Source organism: Ambystoma mexicanum, chromosome 1p (assembly GCF_040938575.1).
Source record: "Ambystoma mexicanum isolate Mex_15411 chromosome 1p, UKY_AmexF1_1, whole genome shotgun sequence".
Lineage (NCBI taxonomy): Eukaryota > Metazoa > Chordata > Amphibia > Caudata > Ambystomatidae > Ambystoma > Ambystoma mexicanum.
Window position 1 is genome coordinate 295,438,555 of NC_090921.1, and position 15,399 is coordinate 295,453,953.

Sequence of the window (15,399 nt, forward strand, 5' to 3'; positions counted from 1 at the left end):
TAGTCTGGCACTAGCACACTTGTGAATAGGAACAGAAGAATAAGGTGGAAGAGAATACTTTATATAAGTTCAGATGGATGTAATGTTGAATGAAAATGCAATACAGAAAATACTCAATATGATTTCAACAAAACAATGTAATCACTTTTCTCTGGCAATCCCCTCCCCCTTTATGCAATGCAAGGAAATGGAAGGAAAGCACACAGTTCTCAGAAATGCAATCAAATGTAATTCAGTTCACCCCAGCAAGCTTAGACTACAGAAGTTTGAAACACAGGCCCAAGATGCTTTTATATGTGCTGGCAATGAAGTGAAAAATATGCTAAAATGCTTTGAATTCCCTCTAGAGGTTCAGGGTGAGTGGTATCTAGTTAATATTAGTCCAGGCTCACTCTAGCAATGATTCAGGGATGGTTCTTAAGAGGCAAACGAATGTTTAGCAAGGAAAGCAAGGAAACTGCTGTTTTCACACGTGGAGAAATTTGCAAATCGCGGCAAAATTCGTGAGTGCGTTTTTCGCGATTGCGGCAAAAGTGTATGGAATAGGAACGCGGTTCTAGGTTCGTTGAAAAGCCAAGATTCCCAGCCTTCAGAGGGAAGTTACTGCAAGTCTCTAAGACAAACGGTCACAGAGATATGAGCGATATGGTAAAGGTCGTTTTTCAGATTTGAAATTTTAAAGTTCAAAGTGACAAGTGACAGCTAGCAACTAGAAATGACAGGTGACAGCTTTACAAAATGACAGGTGACAGTTAGGAGGCAGTTCTACTTAGATTAAAATAGCTTGGATTATATTATTTTAACTAAGAGATTGGTTCTGCACAGTTCTGCTAGGTACTCACAATATATTTTGAAATAAATGGGCCTCGCCACGGATCTGGTCAGGTTTTCTTCACTCGCCACGGACGGTCTCTGCGCACAGCGTCTGGGTCAGCTCTACTCTGCTGGTCTGGTCTGGGTCTCTGGTTCTGATCAGGTCTGTGGGTCCGGATACAGCGGTCTCCGGTTCAGCTGGTCTCTCTCTGGATACAACACTGCTCTCTGGCAAATGGTAAGAGTTCTTGCAAATAATTCAAACAGCTCGCCTGGCTGTGATAATGGCAATGATTTGAGGCCTGCTAAAGAGGGATTTAGCTTGTAGTTGACCTCTCTGCTACAAATTCTGAAGTAAAGTCTTGGTCTCTGAAGGTGGATAGATTGAAGTCTCTATGTTGGCTCTCTGGAGGTTGATGGAGGTAAAGTATGGATTTTCCCGGCAGAGCGTCCCGCAGCAGATGGAATAGAATGTCCCTATCTGTCCTGACTGTCTGCTTTTATGTGTTTTGAAAGTGGGTGTGTGTGCAGCATCACTAGCCAGCCCCTCTCCACTTGTCATTGGCCACTTCCTCCTCTTCCCCTTGATTGGGGGAATGAAATGAAGTGTCATCATGATGAGGTCTGTTTATGATACAGAGAACCCACCCCTGTCAACTTTACACACAATCTATATTTTGACCCAAAAGACATATTTGCACAGGTACACATTTGTTTAAAATTACATGCACCCATCACATATCACATGAGATATACCCTGTCCAAATCTGCTCTTCCTGAGAGCTTGCATTGAGAAATGGCAACATATTTCACTTTTTGGTCAGGTTACCAATATCAGATTCTTACTCAAATTTACCCAAATGTGTGCAAGGCATGCAGGCATTAATTGATGAAGTATCAGACTTTTCACATGCAGACATTTTAAGTAATACCCTCTTAACTGCTAGTTTGTCCCCAGAACATCACACAAATTGGAGTTTGGGCTTGAATTGAAGGTACATTTTTTAAATTAAGGCTCTCAAAGTTATACATTTCTGTCATTTGATTACAAAGAGTTATCAGTGTTTCTGTAAAATATATATATTTGCTTTCAATTCAGTTCTCAGAGTGTTGGAGTCCGCCTCCAAGTCTTGGGTGGGTCAGTCACATGTGTCTTCTGGCAGGCAGGCCTTTGTTGACAGGAAACAGTCAAAATCAACATATCCTATTCAATTGCAAGAGCCTATTGTGTAGTCTCCAGGAGGCTCCCAGCCAGTCTGCCTTCTATCAATCAAGAGGTCATGTGAGATTGTAATTCGCAATGCAAGGTATACCTGCCACCTGCACTACCACTAACCTGCACTATTGACTGTGAATACTTTGTGACTCTGCCCACTTGCGATGCTCCCCTGTTGCGCCGGCCCACAGGCAGCGTGACACGTAAATCAGCCACTTTACTCTCGGCAGTGTCCTAACACTAATGTGTCCCCGCGCAACATACTTTTATAGCCACTAAACTCAATGCTGTGCTTAATCTGCTCTAAGTTCTACTCTGAATCTAGGTGTTATCTTGAACTAAGTGTTACTCTGAACCTAGGTGCTATTCCCAACCCAGGCGCTATTCTGAATACATGCTACTCTGATCCAAGATGTTAATTGGTACACTGGCGCAATTCTAAACCTAATGCTGTGCTAATTGACAAACGCTTACCATGACCACTTTGCTTACCTGTATCTGAGTCAGATGCCAACCTGCAACCTTGCGCTACATGGATTAGGTAGTATTCTGCTACTCCAAGCAGGCCGCACTGTCCACTGCTAGATTTCGACCCTAGACAGGACACGCACTGCACCTTACCCCCTCACACAATGTTCCTCCCGGCCCTTTACTCTATACTACTGAGAACCATTCTCCACTTCACCAATTCCGCATGCCTGCACAGCTCACCCCTTAACTTGACCAGCCTAGGCACCGCATCACCCACCCTCACAGAGCCCAGCACCACAATCATGCTTACCCTACTCGCTCCCCCATGCCTTTCGGACAGGCTGACCAGATTACGAGCCAGACTTCCCAAAATACACGAGCCTAGAGCCAGGGACTCCACACAATCCATACTCACACACCGAACATCCATTAGCTCCTGCGCTAACCTTACGCTAAAAAAACCCGAACCTAAACCCGTCAACTCCACTACAACCAACAATAGAGCGCTCAGCACAGCTACCACCCCCACCCCTGCCAAAGCCAAAACCCTACCTATAAAAGGTGCCCTCATCAACGCACGCTCCATGATTGCCCATGCCACGGACATCGCTGATCTCATTTTAGCTGAAGATCTAGACTTCCTAGCCATAACAGAGTCCTGGCTTCATGCAGCCGCAGGCCCAGCCCTTTCGCTAGCCATCCCCAATTACTACACCATCATCCGAGCGGACAGAACTGAAGCTAAAGGCGGTGGTTTGGCCATCATTGCCAAGACCCACCTTAACATCAGACTCAACTCCGCCACACACCTCCCATCATGTGAATCACTTACAGCCAAGCTACCCATCGCTAACTCCCAAACAATATCCATTCACTTACTATACAGACCGCCCGGACCCCCGGGATCTTTCGAGGAAGACCTCAATGCCATCCTTACCGACAACCTAAAAAACTCCTCACAATGCCTTCTCTTAGGAGACTTCAATTTAGGCTACAAAGACCCCAAAGACAATCAAGCCACTCTCATCAGTAACACCCTGTCTGAACTAGGCTTCACACAAAAAGTAACCAACCCCACCCATAACAAAGGGAGAACCCTTGATTGGATAGCAGACTATAACTGTGCCATATCGATCACTAACAACACTCCCCAATCCTGGACCGACCACCACCTCCTCTCCTTCTCACTTGAGGCCTCAAGCCCTACAACCAACATGGCACTAGCCCCAGCCATCCACACGAGAAGAAAAAAAAATATTACAGTAGAAAAACTGATCCCGCTCATTCTTCCTACACTAAGCCAACTCCAAGACTCTAATCCCTATGACCTCGTAGAAGGCTATAACAACACCATGCGCATAGCCTTAGACGCCATTGCACCATTGAAACTTAGAAAATCCAAACCAAAAAAGCACCTCAACCAATGGTTATCCAGCCATCTTAAAACCCTTAGATTGGAAAAGAGTAAACTGGAACAAGTCTGGAGACAATCTCCGACTGACCACAACAAACTATTGCTTAACAAAATAACGGCCAACTATAAAAAATAAATCATAGCGGCCAAACAAGAATCCTATAACCAGAGAATCTCCCAATCCAACTCCAGCTCCAGAGAATTATTTACTATCCTGAAAGAATTGGAAACCCTGGTAACAATCCCAGATACTTGCGTTAAAAACAAACAATGGTGCACCAGTGTCCAAAATGCACTAAACAACAAAGTCACTGGCCTTCAAACAAAAATTAAAAATAAGAAAGACTCCCTCACCAATCTTACCAACCCCATCAACGCCCACTCGAGCCCTCCACCCTCACACCACACACCTAACACTGCTCGCTTCAGCTTTTCCAAAGTCTCTTCTCTCGAAGTAGAAAAAATAATTCTTGGCCTTAAACCCTCCAACTGCAAAGGTGACCTCTGCCCCCCACAAATCATTAAAGACGCGGCACGAGACCTCTCGCCATTCATCACCAGACTCATCAATGCCTCTTTTTCCTCAGGATCAGTCCCCAGTAAACTTAAAGAGTCCTGGGTCCTCCCTCTCCTCAAAAAACCCTCCCTTGACCCGTCCATCCCAACCAACTACAGACCGATTACCACCGTCCCATTCCTGCTCAAGATACTAGACAAGACAGCATACCAACAAATCCAAAAGTATCTTGAAACAAACCACCTTCTAGGAATAAGACAATCCGGCTTCAGACCCCAACATGGAACTGAAACAGCCCTGATAGATCTGAAAGCCCAAATAGACGTCCTTAGAGATAACGGGAAAACTGCATTACTACTCCTGCTAGACCTCTCTGCGGCGTTTGACCTAGTTGACCATAAAATCCTATGTAATCATTTAGACTCAGCTGCCCACTTCTCACAAGAAGCCATCAGTTGGATTGAGTCATTCCTCAACACAGATCCATGCGAGTCTTCTCCTCCTCTGCCGCCGCCGAACCCATCCCCATTACATGTGGAGTCCCACAGGGCTCGTGCGTCTCCCCCACTCTGTACAACGTGTTCACAAAGCCCCTGTTTGATGATCTAGATGGCCTGGGTATCACCTACACTAACTACGCCGATGATACACAAATCCTCATCCCGTTGACGGGAGATTACAACCAGGATTTGGCCTTGGTGAACAGGGTGTATCTCATCATCCAGGCATGGATGGCTTCGCACAGTCTATGCCTGAATGATGACAAAACTGAACTCATCATCCTTGGTTCCACGTCCAACCTAACCAAACTCGACCACAATTATGCCAACTTCATCATAGATGGGAACCTAATCAAGGTTTCGAAAGAAGTAAAAACCCTAGGAATATACCTTGACTCCTCCCTAACCTTCCACAAACAGGTTAGCTCGATGGCATCCTCTACGGCCTACACATGTAAGCTCATAAGAGCAGCCAAACCCTTCCTCTCCACTCACAGCTGCACTACACTAGCCAGAGCACTGGTATTATCCAAACTGGACTATTGTAACGCCCTCTACATAGGAGCCACCAAGCAAATCACCAACAAAATTCAGACACTTCAAAACAACGCCCTTAGGGCAGCACTCAATATTCCCAGGAGGGAACACATTTCCAATATCAGGAAATCCCATAACTGGCTCAGCACAACAGACAAAATCCTGCTTAAAGTAGCATCGCTCACCCACAAATGCCTGAATAATGCTGCCCCACGCTATCTGGCAGACAGAATATGCAAACACACCCCCATCAGACCCACCAGAACCTCCAATGCTAATCTGCTCACCGTCCCCAGGTTTAAACGCACCAAAATGGGTGGCAACAGCTTCCAGGTGAAAGCACCTCAACACTGGAACTCCCTACCACCATCGCTCAGAACTCCCCAACCTTACTCACTTTTTAGACGCAACTACATCCATTGGTTAAAGAACACGAACCACTAACACCTCTAACACCACACGGCTGCTCTCCGCGTTGCATGCTTTAAGTGAATCTGTAAATTTGTAATACTAAACTTGTATATATTTGTAATTCTTTAAATACATTTACTGCATTCTCTCCTGCCAAATTGTACACATGTTCCTTCATCGTCACACTGTAATTATGTAATGTAAAGTACAATTATGTAATGTAAAGTATAAGCAACCTGTAACCAAGCTTTGAATCACCTTGCTGCTCATGCGCCCTCATACCCTCGGGTCTGGTGCGCAATACAAATGAATAAACTAAACTAAACTAAACTAAACTCCTGGTGTGAATCTCTGGAGGTGAGAGGGTTTCCCAGGCTTCAGGCCTCTGGGAACAGCAGGTGGCTAATTTTTAATTAAAATGCAGCCTTTGAAGTCAGCTGAGTCAAATCCCTTTGTCAGCAACTGCACTCAGTTCTCCTGTCAGAGTTTAGATCGCTAGCGCAGCATTGAGGATTTTGTTGGTACTGCATGCAATTTTGGGATCTTTCTTGGATTCATGCATTCTAAACAGGAATGGTTCTTACATGGTAGTAAATAATCCTTGCTTAACATTGTTTTGATGGGGCTCCTTACAGTAAAATGGTTATGTGGAACCCCACAAAAGGGTTGAATCTTTAAAGTGGTCCAATGAGCCATGATTTCAGCAACTTTTTGACATCAGTAACAGTGGATTTTGTCAACAAAGATCTTTCTTTACACTGGTGGGTGGCAAGTTAGGTAACCATTTTGGTGTGCGCACAAACTGCGTGGTTCTCCTGGATTCTGGCGCACTTGTGGGCTTTTTGGCCATCTTGGATTTTCTAAGCCCACAGCACCAAATGTTGCAGCATGATAACTCAAACGTGGGTCAGGACACCCAACATTACTATGGAGGTCTTCACAGGTTATTGTGCGTTTGTTGGGTTCAGAGTGTGTGGGCTGGAAACAACTGCGGCCTGGTGGAGTCTGAGAGTCTTTGCTGTCCATGTGGTTAGTTCTGTGTTTGTGCTGCAACAGCTTGCTATGTGCAGGGAGTGCAGTAGTGAGCTTTTCAGAGGATTTAAAGTCTATTTTAGGTGTGGAGCTGATTATGTAATAGATGGGTGAGGGTCTCCCATTTGACATTTGGGGTACCCAGCTAGGTTTTGTGTGGCTTGCAGCGAGTATGCCCATATGGCTTCTGCATAGAGTAGGTTTGTTTGGGTGCGTTTTTAATGGGTCACTCCTACCAAAATACTAATACAGGGCACAGACGCACACAGCAAAGACAAAACAATCTTGCCAACACGAGCTACCGCAATGCAACCAATAATCAGCATTATGACCGCCCACCTAAACGACTAACAAAAGGAAGCTTAATGTACCTTGTGCATTACTTACTGACAAGCTCAGAACCAAAACAGAACTAGCAACTCACATGCTGCAATTTATACGCCCAACACCGGACATCAAATGTACTTTTCAAGCCATCTTTTATAAACATAGAAATATGTACTTGTTCGTTTTTAGGCCACGAACATCAAATCTTAGACCACACCCATCTTGCAAGCCATGCCCCCAAATGAGGCCCCCCTCAATTTCTTACCCCACTTAAAGCAATGGGAAGGATGGCTTATAGAACCATGTCTGTGTAACAGCTTGTGTTGGGCTATTAGGGCCCGTACAGACCCCGTGGCTGGGCCCCACCAATAAATGTACAGGCTCTGCTACATCTACTACTTAAGTCGTTCACACTAATTTCTGAGTAATATTAAAATTTTCAGTTAAATTCACCAGCTGCTACTGTAGTTATGGACTGTTTTAACAATACATTGCCATACGTTAGTTTCTAAAATGTTCAGCTGGCCATATACAGCAGTAGATGTATATTATATATCTCTAACTTCCAGTGCTATGCGGATGACATGCAACTATCCTATAGGCTACCTTCAGCCGACTCCTTTTCCTCGCTCCAATCCGACTGCATGTCCGCTATTCAGTCAGGGTGGGGTGCAAACGACCTCTGCCACAACGCCAGTAAGACTGAGATCGTTCGCATTAGGACCCCTGCTCCCATTTTTCCACTTACACTCAGGCTGGGCTCCCTTGGCCCGGAGCCCGCACCCACCTGTGAGGCAAAAAACCTTAGGGTTATCTTTGACTGCACTCTCTCCTTCTCCTCTAACATCACTGACATCTTTAATAAGTCTAACTTTCAGCTACACCTCCTCAGAAGTACTCTACCTGGTTTAATCCGATGATAAGAGACAATGGAAAGACACTGTTTTGGCCTGAGTGGTTCCTTGGTGGGGTGAAATGGATCAGTGATCTTGGAAGCGGTGGAAGGTGGCTTTCAACGGATGAAATTAAAATGAAGTGAGATATCCCAGGTTTTTCGAATACAGATTAAAGGCGTTTGAAAAAGGCTGTTGGGGAGGTTGGTTGGACAAACATTTTATACTTGGATCTTTTTATGGCTAAACCTACGCAGGGAGAAGGGGGACTGGCTAGCAGAATCTACAAGCGGGTTGTTGCAAATTACAAGGGAAACGACAACTTGAAGGAGGAATGGAGTAGAAGATTAGACTGCAATATTTCCTCAGATGCCTGGCAGTGTATGTGTAGGACTGTAATGCTTTGCTCACTTAATCTTGGGGAGAGATCCAGGCAGATTAAGATTTTGAATAGAGTTTACTGGGGCCCGGAACGTTTGAAAACCGAGGCCTTTCAGATTCAGATGAGTGTTGGGGTTGTGTGCATTAGGTTGGTACCCTTGAAAATATGCTTTGGAATTGTGCTAGAGCTTGTGGTTTCTGGACGGAAATATGTGAGATTTGTGTGAGCGTGCTTGGTGAGAGTATTGATCTTGATTTTAAAACAATGATCCCAGGTGGGGATGAATTGTTGGATGCCCTGACCATTTCACAGAAGAAGTGGCTTTTTAGAGGCGCCATAGTTGGCAGGAGGTTGGTCCTGCGTGGCTGGAAATCCAAAGTTGTTCCATTGATTGATGAATGGGTTGATGAAATGAACAAGATTGCAGATATGGAAATAGACAATTTACAGGAGGGGCAAGAGAATGATAATTTGTAATAAAATCTGGGGGAAGTTTTCTGATTTGTACTAGTCTCATATTGTGTTTGTTATCTCTTTTTTTGTGGGTGGTGGGAGGCAGGGCTTCCTGACGTATATATAGGTTTTATGTGCTTGTATATAGTTTTGGTGCTGAAAGTTTGGATAATGCTTTGCTTTATCGTTGTTGATCTTATATTTGAAATGTACATTTCATATGCAAAATGTAAATAAAAGTTTAAAAATAAAAAAAAGTACTCTACCTTTTCTCACTTTCCCCCAGCGGCTCACTGTCTCCAGAGCCTTAGTTCTCTTTAGGCTGGGCTATGGCAACAGCCTCTTCTTCAACCTCCCTTGTTGGGCCCTGGACCCTCTATAACTCATCCAGGACAGAACCGTGAGACTTATCCTTGGCCACAAGCTCAGGGACCACATCTCTCCAGTGCTGAAATCCCTTCACTGGCTCACCGTGGCTGCAAGGATCAAGGTGCAAGACCCTCTGCATTTTCCACAAGGCGTTCTGGGGCCTGGGACCTACATACCCGCAACGCTGCCTATCTAAATACTGTCCCTCACAAGCCCTCCACTCATCTACCTCCAACCTTCTGCGAGTGAGTCGGTTCTCCAAGCAGAGATCTGAATGGAGATCCTTATTCTAAGCAGGCGCCTCTGGAATAGCCTCACTGCCATACTGTGCCTTGAGCCTGACCTTCTTAGGTTCCGGAACCTCCTCAAGACCTTCCTCTTCTCCTCTTCCTTCGCTCTCCCTCTACCCTACTAACCTTGCTCCCACCATCTCTTCTTCCTCTACCCTACAGCCCGCTGACTGGCTACCTCGTGTACCTCAGAGTGTCACTGGACACGGCCACTCCCGCCAGTCCTCCCTCACACTTGCCTCAGGGCCCTACATCCACCCACCTTCACGGCATTTAAAATAATCCTAGAGAGTTGCTCCACCGACTAGGTGCACTTGGACCCATACCCCTCCTTTTACCATCTATGCACTTGCACGTTCCAAATGCAAGTGCCTGAAGATTGTCTGTCTGTTCTCTCCTGTCTTCTCCCCCTTAGCCCTTGTAAAAGTGCAGAATCGCTGTCAGGCCTATTTGTTTTGTCTCAAATGTTATATGTAATTTACGCACGTACTCTGCCTGTTATCGTCTCAGAATTCCAAGTGCTCTGAACGACTGTTATAGGCGCTACATAAATAAATACAATAGAGTACAATATTTGCATTAATTTGTACGAGTGCGTGCATATTTTTTACTTGTGCGCTTTTACCATCAATGAACGGAAATACACTGTCCACAATGTTTGTAGCGTGTCCAGAATTGGCATCTGTGCCAGGTGGTAGCCATAGCCATAAATCACAGGGCCTAGTGCGTACTCTCTTTAACAAGTGCTGCTCCCCAGCACTGACCTCTTCCGTATTGGTGCAATATCAGACCTTTTCACCAACCTAAATCTTCTCTAGATTTCTCTCTTTGCTTTTTCAGTAACCTTTTCGTTCTTCCAAGCCACAGCCCACAGAACCGTGTTACTGCCTGATGTTTTCCTATGCCCACTCACCCCAGGACAGACTGGATTCCTTCGAGCTTCCCCGCCCTCCCTCCTCCCCTTCAGGCGTCACTGCAGCGGAAGTTCGTGTGATTCCCAACATGGCGGCGCCAACCAGGAAGTGAGAAGAAGGCAGAGGAGCAACGAGCCCGTAGGGGGGGCCAGGTGAGGAGGGGGGGTAAACACCCGACAGAGTGGCGGACGAGGTGCAAAGGCACAGGGGGTGCGAAGTTTTTTGTTTCATGATATGGCGATCAATGGCGCAGGGGCAGTCTATGGGGTGGGGGAAGAGTCGAAGGCAGCGAGCTCCATCAGGTAAGGGGTGAAACGGTGGTGGGTGTGGGGGCGGTATAGGCCAATAGCGAGAACAGTAGTGTGATTCCAGACAGTGGTAGGGGCGTTGCCACTGATCCTCTGGGAAGGGGCTTGACACCGTACGGTTTCACTATACCTGATAGGTGAGTATTCGGAGGTAAGGGCGGAGAGATAAATGACTACAACTGTATGGGGTTCTTACTTTTTTGTAGGGGTGTACAACAACATATTGAGGACGACTTCAATATGGGGACAATTGCAAGGATCCAAGCACTCAGTTCAAAGTTGCCACGATATTTATTAAGGCGATATTTTTGGTTGGTGATGTGGATTCATAATATTGCGGGATAGTGAGATGGTAATGAGGGATAGTGAGATGGAGGCGACAAGTGTTAATGGTGCGATGAAAGGGGGCACATCCGTATTCCAAGGGGAGGATACAATGATGAGCGTGTGAGAGAAAAGGGGTACAATACAGAGGTGGGCGAGGAAAAAATACACTAACAAGAGGTGATGAGCTGACATTTTCGAGGAAGTTGAGGAAGGGGCACTCTTGATGTTGTAAATTGAGAAACAGAGGAAAACTATGGTGTGAACGTAAGAACAATACTGACAAGTGCCACGGAAGGATATACTACTTTGGGTGACAAGGATGAAAGGAGAAATATTCGGTTGGGAGTAGGGTGTCGCTCAGAACTAGATACCTACAGGAAATGCAAACTATGGGAAAGAACGCCATGTAAAACTGATTGGATGATGGGATGTCCAAGACCGGAGGAGAGAGCAAGGACACAAATCTTTGGGGACTCAGTGTGATGAAGGCACACAATATTGGGGGTAGGAGGCGTGAAGCGCGTCTAACGTTTGCGATGGGTTGCACACACTTCTTTGGGTTACTATGAATGAGGTACATGCAAAGTACCTTGTATGTTTTTGACTTTTTAATCTCCCACTATATGGAATGTTAATGTTAAAGGATATTTGTATCGCGCACTATCACCACCGGAGTGATCCCCTTCGCTCTGGCATTTCCTAAAGAAAGCAGGGGTGGGGGGGTTTAGTGGGGATGAGATGGAGAAGTGAAAGAGAGCAATGATGTGCTGTTGGCGGCCTCAGTCTGGAATTCCGTCTGCTGGGCTTGGGTTGTTATACTGTCGGAAGATGTTGTGTGCTGTTGTGCAGGTCTATGTGTGCTTTGTTGTTGCAGCAGTGTGGTGAAGTTTGTGTGGAATGCTGCGTTGTAAGTTTGTGTTTGGTTAGAATTGGAGAGGTGTATGGAGAGGGTGTGTTTCGCTCCTTTAACCAGCTGGTGTAGTTTCTTTGCAGTGAGTGGCTTGGTTAGTGATTTTTGCGAGTTAGCGTTTTCTTATTATGTGAATGTGAGCAGTCAATGGGGTTGTTCTGCCTGTTCTGCAAAAACATGAACCTTTCCATTTGTGGAAATAGCACTGTCTTACGTGCCTTCTTTAAGATGCCCATACATCTTTGGGCAGGTTCAAGTGTCCAAATTCAATGACTTCAGGTGCCAAGCTGTCAAGTTCAGTGTTTGTGGACATGGATACAGTGCTGCCACCTGATGTTGGTATAACATGTTGTAGGGGCACAATAGTTTGACTAGTGTACAAGAAGATATTTTGTTGAGAAGAGGTGTTCTCTTCCCCTCCCCCCGACCAATTCATCCACAGTGCGTTCCACTTGGAACCCTGTCTGGGTACTGGGTATACCTGCGTAGTCTGGGCATTGCAAATTCTCTTATGTTGCAAAGAGATGTATGTCTGGTTGACCGAGAGGTGGTCTAGGATGTCGGAGTGCAGCTGCCATTCGTGTTCTGATGGAGGTTGAACCTTTCGGCTCAGCACATCTGCCACAGTTGTGTTCCCCTGGAACATGTGACAGGAGTAATATATTGTGTTTGAGCTCCAAAAATCAGATGTTCTGGGCTAGTCTGGACAGACTTGGAGAGCGTCTCCCACCCTGTCGGTTGATTCATTTTGTCACTTGTCATATCGCTTTTCACCACAATTATGGTTCCAACGCGCTTTTGGTTGAACACCCTCAGACAGACCGGGGTCCAGAAATGAGATAAAGGTTTGAGAGGTGCCATTGTGCGTGTGTGCATTTCAGTCATTATAGTTATGCAAGGGTGGCCAAGACTCTGTTAGTTACCCATGCCCAAACGGAATTCATTAATTAGTTATGCCATTTTTATCAAAGCCAGACGAGTTTCTTAAAGTGAGTATTTACAGATTGTGTTCCAATTGTATAGTTTTCGTCCCAGTGTTAAATGTTTTCACATCTCCTGAAGCATATGGTAGCAAGCAGGTGCTTTTGATGGGCACTGATATACAATGATGTGATGTTTAGGTCGAGGAACCAGTAAAATGTCCAATTGTGTGTACACCCCGTCTGTATGTATGTTTGGAAAGCATGTCTACTTTAATCTTCTGTATATGTTATAGATTTGTTTCTTCAAATCGTAGGCCAGGGGTCTGCAACATGTTTCTCTCCAGATTTGTCTGTACCAAAACACCATGATCCCTCTACATTGACTGTTTGCTGGGGCTGATGATGGTTGTAGTCCAAAACATCTCCCGAGGAAAATGCTGCATACCCCCTTTTTAGGCGAGTAATTACAGGGTGAATGGCACAGAAATCTTAGTTTTGCATTGAGAAAAAAATCATAATTGTGGATGTACTGTCATCAATCAGTGACTGGCCATGCTGATCCCACAGGTATAGTGTATGGCCCTTATTGACAGAATGTTTTCCAATGGGGTTTTGCCATTATAAACAGCTTGCATGAATTAGGCCCCAAGTGTTAACGCATCGATAGGTGTGTACTAAAATATCGTCTTTGCCCTCAAACTGTGTAGCTAAAGTTGACTTTTATGCGTCTCTGGTAGCTTGCAACTTAACTCCTGCATATGTTAGCTCAACCTTGTAATTTCAAATCCTATACAGTGTTTGGGCATATAAGAGATGACTCCATAATCGCACCAGAAACCATGGGAAATAGCGGTCCATGTCTGTCAAAGACGGGCTGGACAAGATCATATGGGATTTTAGATGGGATATATTACACCAAAGGGTTACTAGTGACCTCTGAGACTAAAAGCTCGAGGTGAAATGCACGCTGTTGTTGGTAGATATCAATCTACAATTTCATTTTGTATATGCATCTCTGTAACCCTTTATGAACTCCTGTGCTGACAATTATGGACCAACATTGCTGGATTTGTAGTGGGGAGACATGAGGTAACATCATAAAAATACCAAATGATTTCTACCCACAAAAACCCGAAAAGAACATTAATAACATACTTGGAGAGAAAAGCACTGGCCCTAGCATATGCTAACATCCTATATGTATTGGTTTGAGAAATTGCATGTATTGGACAAATCTGAATGGTCATCCAAGATCATAGTTTGGAAAAGGTACATTGATATATTTGGGGTCTGGTGTGGCTCCAAAAAAGAACTAGAAGAGTTCTTCAGTTACCTTGATACCGTACATTCACGCATTAAATTCACCCTAGAAATGGGTGATCCAACGCTACATTTTCTCGACGTACAGTTGGAGATCATTGATAATCAAATTAGAACATCACTGTACCACAAACCTACAGATGTAAATAGCCTACTGCATTATGCAAGTTTCCACCCTAACTAAGTCAATGATGGCCGGTCTACCATACAGTCAAATCTTGCGCCTAAAGAGAATAATCACGGACACTGAAGTTCTACAGGATGAATGCATGGCATTGACAAAGAAATTTACCTCCAGGGGGTATCAGAAGGAAATCGTTGAGGAGGCTCATGTTATGTCACTCCCCATGACGACAGAGCAATTATTAACCCCAAAACCAAAAAAGGAAAACGCTACAATTTTACAACTGGTCCAACGCTGGTCCATCCTACATCACGATCCAACTTTGCTAGAATTATTCCCACGACCACCAATAATGGTATACAAAAGAGGTACCAATTTGAGAAACAAGGTAGTCAAGGCAGAACGTGGCCCTAACCTGACTCAATTGACATTAGCCACTAAGGGAAATGGTACATTCCCTTGCTTAACGTGTACCCACTGCAATAATGTGGTCAAAGGTGATTACATTATACATCCACACTGTTATAATCTGAATGTCGTGCAGATATGTGAGACCTCTGTCCCCAAGTGCCGCACAGGGAGAATGACAATTCGCTCCCTAGACAACCTTTGAGGCCACAGGTGGAGATGAATCCGGGACCGTGAAGTACTGGGAGTCCCAGGGAAGCTGTAAAGGAAGGCAATGTTAAACACCAAGCAAGCAGGGCAAAACGTAGGTAGACAAAAAATAAGGGGAAGACTCTTACCAGGATTCAATAGCTGAAAGGGATTCTGGGGCTCAAGATGGTAATGGGCCCTGGATGTGAGATACTGACTGGAAGGCAATCCACTTGAAGAATTTCGAACACTGGACAGTCCCAGGTCTAAAACCAAACGTAGCAGTATGAATATGGAGAGCAATGAAGAACACAATCCAAAAGGGGAGTCCGTGTATGCGGTCCGAGGTCA

General features: G+C 45.0%; 1 protein-coding gene across 4 annotated transcripts in view; it reads left to right on the top strand.

Moving 5' to 3' along the window:
* The first annotated feature begins 10,587 nt into the window (after positions 1-10,587).
* SBNO2 (strawberry notch homolog 2) overlaps positions 10,588-15,399 on the top strand; it is a 1,228,831-nt gene continuing 1,224,019 nt past the window's right edge. For 2 of the 4 annotated variants that reach the window (XM_069647284.1, XM_069647292.1), the window contains exon 1: positions 10,588-10,691. Coding sequence is in view for 2 of the 4 variants with exons in the window: in XM_069647268.1 (XP_069503369.1) it covers positions 10,769-10,841 (73 nt within the window). In the remaining 2 variants the exon portion in view is untranslated. Of the gene's footprint in view, positions 10,692-10,768; positions 10,842-15,399 lie in introns of those variants that run through there. The other 2 variants (XM_069647268.1, XM_069647276.1) reach the window with 1 other exon arrangement.